The sequence below is a fragment of the Hemitrygon akajei genome, chromosome 5 (genome assembly GCF_048418815.1).
Source record: "Hemitrygon akajei chromosome 5, sHemAka1.3, whole genome shotgun sequence".
In the NCBI taxonomy this organism is placed as follows: Eukaryota; Metazoa; Chordata; class Chondrichthyes; order Myliobatiformes; family Dasyatidae; genus Hemitrygon; species Hemitrygon akajei.
In genome coordinates, this window is record NC_133128.1 from 124,562,542 (window position 1) to 124,570,616 (window position 8,075).

An 8,075-nucleotide genomic window follows, 5' to 3' on the forward strand; every position below is an offset into this window, starting at 1 on the left:
CTCATCTCTTTCTACCTTGGGCCACGAACTTATTATTAACCCCTGCTGTCAACCTCTTCTGGAGGTCCAAGACACCGACTTCTACAAGGAAGGGATCGTATGCACCACGACCGCTGGACTAAGTACGTAAATGTAGGATGGGACTATGTTGAAAAATAAATGTGCTAGGTTTTCTAAAATTGACCTTCTACCTGAGGCTACTAACATATCAATCACCCCTCGTAAATCCATTTAGTGACACTAGGCACAGGAGTGTCTGAAAATAAAGTGACTAACGGTAAATGAAAAAAGAAGGGGTTGTGGAGTGGTGAGTTAGTGGGTGGAAGTGTTGATCAGCCCTACTTTAGTAACAATCATTTCATTCTCCTTTACATATGTGTACTGATGAACCATAAAAAACTATCTTGAATCTTGAATCTGGCTGGATTAATCCCAAACAAAACCCCAAATCTGAATAGTCAAAAGGTCTATGCTAAAACCTCTCGAGGCCCACTGTCATGGGTGGCACATTTCCGATGATATAATCAAGGCTCATCTTTGTTGTTAGGTAGATGCAATTTATCCCACCAGCAGGGACTTGTCCCAAGGGATAAAAAATCAGAGAATGCTGGCAAGATTCAGCAAACCAGGAAGTCACAATGTAGAGAGGATCAGAGAGAACATTTCAGTTCAATGTTTCCTCATCAGAACGAGGAAAAGTTAAAAATTGAGGAGATGGTTGAGAGTCCAGTCAACGATGTCAAGTCAAGTCAAGTCTATTGTCATTTCGACCATAGACTGCTGGTACAGTACACAGTAAAAATGATACAACATTCCTCCAGCAGCTTGGTGCTACATGAAACAACTCAAAACTACACTAGACTGTGTGAGACAGCACAAGGCTACACTAGACTATGTAAAACAACATAAAAACTGCACTTGACTACAGACCTGCATAGGACTACATAAAGTGCACAGAACAGTGCAGGACAGTACAATAATTAATAAACAAGACAATAGGCACAGTAGAGGACAAATTACAATAAAATAATGAATGATGTATACGTCAGTCTAGACTCTGGGTATTGAGGAGTCTGATAGCTTGGGGGAAGAAACTGTTACATAGTCTGGTCGTGAGAGCCCGAATGCTTTGGTGCCTTTTGCCAGGTGGCAGGAGGGAGAAGAGTTTGTATGTGGGGTGCATGGGGTCCTTCATAATGCTATTAGCTTTGCGGGTGCAGCATGTGGTGTAAATGTCTGTAGTAGCTGGAAGAGAGACCCCAATGATCTTCTCAGCTGACCTCACTATCCACTGCAGGGTCTTGTGATGCGAGACGGTGTAATTCCCGAACCAGGCAGTGATGCAGCTGCTCAGGATGCTCTCGATACATCCTCTGTAGAATGTGATGAGGATGGGCAGGGTGGGAGATGGACTTTTCTCAGCCTTCGCAGAAAGTAGAGACGCTGCTGGGCTTTCTTGGCTATGGAGCTGGTGTTGAGGGAGCAGGTGAGATTCTCTGCCAGGTGAACACCAAGAAATTTGGTGCTCTTAACGATCTCAACGGACGAACCGTCAGTGTTCAGCGAAGAGTGGTCGCTCCATGCTCTCCTGAAGTCAACAACCATCTTTTTTGATTTGTTCACATTCAGAGACAGGTTGGAGGAGCTAAGGAAAAGGGATGAAACTGGAGAAGCAATGGTGAAGGAAACAGCGATCATCCTTTGTGTCCTGGCCAATATTCATCCCTGTGCCAGCACTAGTAAACAGACTAGTTATGTCCACATGACTTTTGTAGGAGCTGGATATGTGCTCAAATTGACGGCACAAGAGCTACGGCATTCAAAGACATTTGATTTGCTGTGAGACATTTTGAAGTCATAAAACTGAGATAGAAATTATGCCTAATTTCCTGTTTCTTTTACACCAGAAGTTCCTTAACTTAATAGCAAAAGACAAAAATTAAGAAGTTAAATGCAATGTGATTATTATTTAATTGAACAGTTATATAAAAGACAAGGAAACATAGAGTCATGGAGTACTATGGCACAGAAACAGGCCCTTTGGCCCAACTAGTTCATGTCAAACTGGTGTTCTGCCTCTTCCTAATGACCTACATATCCCTCCATAGTCTACCCATCCATGCACTTATCCAAACCTCTCTTAAATGTTGGAATCAAAACTCTGTCCATCACTTCCACTGGCAGCTCACTCCATGTTAGCATCAGCCTCTGAGTGAAGAAGTCCTGCTTAAATATTTCACCTTTCACTCTTAACCTTTGACTTCTAATTCTTGTCCAGCCCAACCTCAGTGCCAAATTTAATTTATCTATACCCCTCATAACTGTGGGAGCAAACTAACAGGTGACAGACTTAAAACCTGTGACAAGAGAAATGTATTTATTTATAGCACCGAAACAGCTTCCCTTGTATTTGACTGCTTACAGTTTCCTGAAGCTGATTGTGAGGGGAAATTGTAGTAACCAGGCACCTTCATGGTTTCTTGAAAAAGACAGCAATGTTAACTTTATGAGCAGTGCACTTTCACATGTTGACTGCTCTATTTTCTTCTTGATGGTTCAAGAGAGAATGTTACTTCTCAAATCCAACTCACACCACGTTCCACCTGTCCTATTTGGGAAGTTTGCCCCCTCCCAACTCCCTCCTCACACATCCCATCCATCAGGACACCTCACCCGTTGCTAGGAAATGATCAACTTGTGCAGGTAGCTATGGATTTGGGCACCAAATCCCCTGTATTTTAACACAGTCAGTTTATTGGCCCTTTACATCTGACCTTCCAAACTGCAGCAGTGCACACTTACCTGGATTAAACTTCATCTGCCATTTCTCCACCCAGATTTGCAACTGGTTCAAATCTCACTGCATACTTTGGCAATCTTCTACACTATCCACCACACTACCATCTTTGTATCATCTGTAAAGTTACAGACCCAGCATACACAATTTCATCCAAGTAACTTCTATCATTGAAACGTCTTCTGGACTTGTACCCAAGGTTTATTTTCGAGGAAGGTGGATTTAAGCAGACCACAGAAAATTTAGCCACAAATCCATTAATACCATAGTCCAAAATCATTGACATACATTGTAAAAAGCAGCAGTCCCAACAATGACCCCTGTGGAACTCTGCTGGTAACCGGCAGCCAACCAGAACAGGATCCCTTTATTCCCACTCTCTATTTTCTGCCAAACAGCCAAAGGAGAGGCAGGATCGATCAATTGGGGGCTTCTGATGACACCATACCCCAGGTTTACTGTAATCTGACTGCTCTAAAGACAAATCAGCTGCCGGAATTGAGTTCTGGGGAAGTGGCAGCTGCTCAGCGAGATGATCCGGGCATTGGCACTATTTGGTCCGCAGTTGAAAAGGGAGACATGGCTCAGGCAGAGAAGACGAAACACGCTTCAGTGCCTCCATTACTGAAAGAGTGGCCTCGGTTGGAGCTGAAGAACCAGATCTTATACCGGGTCACGTCACCCCGGACCGACCCCGGCGTTACCAGCTGGTTCTGCCCGAGAAGTATCGGAAGACTGCATTGAAGTCACTTCATGATGATTCTAGACATTTGGGGTGGAAAAGACCTATGGATTGCTCTGGCCCCGAATGAAGTCAGACATTGAAGAATACTGCAAGTTTTGCATTCGCTGCATACGGCAGAAGACAATGCCTACGCAGGCAGCTCCTTGGTCCCACTTACAGAGTGTAGGGCCCCTGGACGTGGTGCGTCTGGATTTCCTGTCCATAGAACCTGATGCCAGCAACAGGAGCCGGGCGAACCCAATTGTGGGGGCTTGTCCAGGATTTGAACCCGTGACCTCTCGCAATCAAGGTTATATCTCATCAATGGCAAATAGAAAAATAATTTATAATATGATCTGTATAATTAAACACATTCTAACAAAGTGCAATAAACACAAAGTTATTGAGGTATAAATCCATCCTACAAATGTGAACAAATCTGTTCCAGGAATGTACTGGGTGTCAACGTTCCTGTAAAACACCATGTTAACAGCTCAGAGTTGATTCATCCATTCACAGTGAAACACAACCCTAAACCTGGGTCAGTGGCTTGTGCTCACTGTACTGCACACAGAGAGAAACAATCAGCATTTTGTCTTGGCAACTTTCCAATAAACAGCCAAAACTGTTAGCTCTGTTTTCCTCTCTCTGTTACTGCCTGATCTACTCCAGGACAGTTTCTGCTTTCCTTTGGGATTTCCAGTGTCCATAGAGTCTGGCTTTTGTTGGGACTGTGAAGAATCTGCACGCCTGTCGGAGAAGGTGACATTTTAAGAGGGATGTCACTTTCTTCAGTGACTTCACCTCTTCTTCCCTATGGGCAATAATTCTTGGAACTCCCTTGTTGGCTCCAAAGTATACTGCAGAACCTAAATCCTTTAAAATCTTCAGGATGTGAACAGCACAATGTCAGACCGCCCAAAATATTTGTGTTCGGTTTGAATTGCATAAGACAAACAACAAAACTTTGAGCAGCTGAAAATGTGCAACTCTGCCTTAGTATCAGAGAATCCACCTGACTTTACACACACTGATGCAGTGCTCTTCTCCTTCTTCCCCTCGGGGGTGGACGTTATTCCAGAGAACGTTCTTAGCTTCTGGCGGAGAGCCTCTGCCTGTGCACTGGGCCACTTATTCGCCAGGGAAGGCCATAATAGAGAGGTTTAATCAGACCTTGCTAGACATGCTCAGGACCCTGGAGATCAGCAAGAAGAGCAAGTAGAGTCAATATATTTGGCATGTGGTTCACTGTTACAACTGTACACGGAATCAATTGTAACCCTCGGCCTCGCCCGGCTCCTGTTGCTGGCATCAGGTTCTATGGACAGGAAATCCAGACGCACCACGTCCAGGGGCCCTACATTCTGTAAGTGGGACCAAGGAACTGCCTGCGTAGGCATTGTCTTCTGCCGTATGCAGCGAACGCACAACTTGCAGTATTCTTCGACCTCCAAATTCATTTGGGGCCAGTAAAACCAGTCTTTGAGCAATCCATAGGTCTTTTCCACCCCAAATGTCCAGAATCATCATGAAGTGACTTCAACGCAATCCTCCGATACTTCTCGGGCAGAACCAGCTGGTAACGCCGGGGTCGGTCCGGGGTGACGTGACCGGTATAAGATCTGGTTCTTCAGCTCCAACCGAGGCCACTCTTTCAGTAATGGAGGCACCAAAGCGTGTTTCGTCTTTTCCGCCTGAGCCATGTCTCCCTTTTCAACTGCAGACCAAATAGTGCCAATGCCCGGATCATCTCGCTGAGCAGCTGCCACTTCCCCAGAACTCAATTCCGGCAGCTGATTTGTCTTCAGAGCAGTCAGGTTACAGTAAACCTGGGGTATGGTGTCATCAGAAGCCCCCCAATTGATCCACTGATCGATCCTGCCTCTCTTTTCCCTCTGCCTTCACGGTGATGGCAAATTGACAGAGGGCCTTCACCCCAGGGGCAGAAACGCTCTCCCACTCCTCGTCCCTGTCTCCCTGATAACTACATTCCCTGGATGTCGATTAACTTCCCTGTTGAAATACTTGTTGACAACACCCATACATCAGAAAATTCCAGTTCAGATTCACAAGACCAATAACTGTCCTATGGATAATCACCAGCACTGATACCTCAAATCTCCAGTGCACTGAATGGTGTCAAGGGTAAATGCTTCAAGTTCTTCCAAGGTGGATCCAAATACTATGAAGTCATTCAAATACATCAACACCTCAAGCAGTGAACATTACAAAGAAGCCATTACATTAGCAGTGAATCCATAAAGCGCATTACACACATTACACTGAAATACACTGGACACAGTACAGGTGGGGATGAGTCTGTCACTGTAACACTGGGGTACAGTACTGGTGGGGACGGGTCTGTCACTGTGTAACACTGGGGCACAGTACTGGTGGGGACGGGTCTGTCACTGTGTAACACTGGGGTACAGTACTGGTGGGGACGGGTCTGTCACTGTATAACACTGGGGCACAGTACTGGCGGGGATGGGTCTGTCACTGTGTAACACTGGGGTACAGTACTGGTGGGGACGGGTCTGTCACTGTATAACACTGGGGTACAGTACTGGTGGGGACGGGTCTGTCACTGTATAACACTGGGGCACAGTACTGGCGGGGATGGGTCTGTCACTGTGTAACACTGGGGTACGGTACTGGTGGGGACGTGTCTGTCACTGTATAACACTGGGGTACAGTACTGGTGGGGATGGGTCTGTCACTGTATAACATTGGGGTACGGTACTGGTGGGGATGGGTCTGTCACTGTGTAACACTGGGGTACAGTACTGGTGGGGACGGGTCTGTCACTGTATAACACTGGGGTACAGTACTGGTGGGGATGGGTCTGTCACTGTATAACATTGGGGTACGGTACTGGTGGGGATGGGTCTGTCACTGTGTAACACTGGGGTACAGTACTGGTGGGGACGGGTCTGTCACTGTGTAACACTGGGGCACAGTACTGGTGGGAATGGGTCTGTCACTGTGTAACACTGGGGTACAGTACTGGTGGGGATGGGTCTGTCACTGTGTAACACGGGGGTACAGTACTGGTGGGGACAGGTCTGTCACTGTGTAACATTGGGGTACAGTACTGGTGGGGATGGGTCTGTCACTGTGTAACACTAGGGTACAGTACTGGTGGGGATTGGTCTGTCACTGTATAACATTGGGTTACGGTACTGGTGGGGATGGGTCTGTCACTGTAACATTGGGGTACAGTACTGGTGGGGATGGGTCTGTCACTGTATAACACTGGGGTACAGTACTGGTGGGGATGTGTCTGTCACTGTGTAACACTGGGGCACAGTACTGGTGGGGATGGGTCTGTCACTGTGTAACACTGGGGTACAGTACTGGTGGGGACAGGTCTGTCACTGTGTAACACTGGGGCACAGTACTGGTGGGGATGGGTCTGTCACTGTGTAACACTGGGGTACAGTACTGGTGGGGATGGGTCTGTCACTGTGTAACACTAGGGTACAGTACTGGTGGGGATGGGTCTGTCACTGTAACACTGGGGTACAGTACTGGTGGGGATGGGTCTGTCACTGTGTAACATTGGGGTACAGTACTGGTGGGGACGGGTCTGTCACTGTATAACACTGGGGTACAGTACTGGTGGGGATGGGTCTGTCACTGTGTAACACTGGGGTACAGTACTGGTGGGGACGGGTCTGTCACTGTGTAACACTGTGGTACAGTACTGGTGGGGATGGGTCTGTCACTGTGTAACACTGGGGTACAGTACTGGTGAGGACGGGTCTGTCACTGTGTAACACTAGAGTAATGTACAGGTGGAGGCAGGTAGTATAATGTGACACAGGGGCAATTGCTTGTAGGGGCAGAGTTGGAAAATGTGGTATCAGGATTAGCAATATTAAAAAGGTCCTCCTCACCCTGAAGCAGGCTTGTCTTTAGGGGCAACGTTCCTGTAAACGGCGGAACTGAATAGTTGGAAGTCAGCAATCTGTGTGAGTTTATATGGTTTCCGAGTGACTCCCGTTCAAATGTTCTCCAGTTAAACTTGCAGGCTGAACTTAAAACAAGTGCGCGAGTTGCCTACCTTTTCCAACAGTTTTAGTTTTAACCTGGTCATCTGGTCCACTAAAGAGGGATCTGCTGTCTCCATTCTCATTCAAGAGGAACAATTTCGGAGTAAGGACGGGATGTCGGAGCGGGAGGAGTCCAGCTGGTCGGAAATTCGCCTTAGATGAACAAGGAGACGGCCGGCGTGCGGGGACACAAACTTTTGAAACAGGGTTTGCTTGGTGTTTTGACTGCCGCCGGTTCTCCGTCCTTGTCTTGGTTGCTAACCTGCGCTTGTAAACAACTGGTTGCTGTAACTAAGTCACGCACTTGGCGTTTGGCTCCGCCCGCGGCGGTGATCCGTGCGAGTCACCACGTTTCCAGAGGGGAAAGGAAACAAAAAGGCGCAACATTTTTACATCAAATCTTGCAGTGTAACGTTCTTGATTACCATAATCATTAATAACAGGGGACACAAGTGACTTCAGGCACTGCGAGTCCGGGGCAACACAAAACGCTAAAGGA

At 46.9% G+C, this 8,075-nt stretch overlaps 1 protein-coding gene across 1 annotated transcript in view; it reads right to left on the reverse strand.

Annotated features, from left to right (window-relative positions):
* Nucleotides 1-7,826, reverse strand: part of c5h21orf58 (chromosome 5 C21orf58 homolog) — a 78,989-nt gene extending 71,163 nt beyond the window's left edge. Inside the window, exon 1 of the mRNA XM_073046386.1 lies at nt 7,588-7,826. Coding sequence (XP_072902487.1) covers nt 7,588-7,659 — 72 coding nt within the window. The 5' untranslated portion in view covers nt 7,660-7,826. The remainder of the gene's footprint in view (nt 1-7,587) is intronic.
* Between the last annotated feature and the right edge of the window lie 249 nt (nt 7,827-8,075).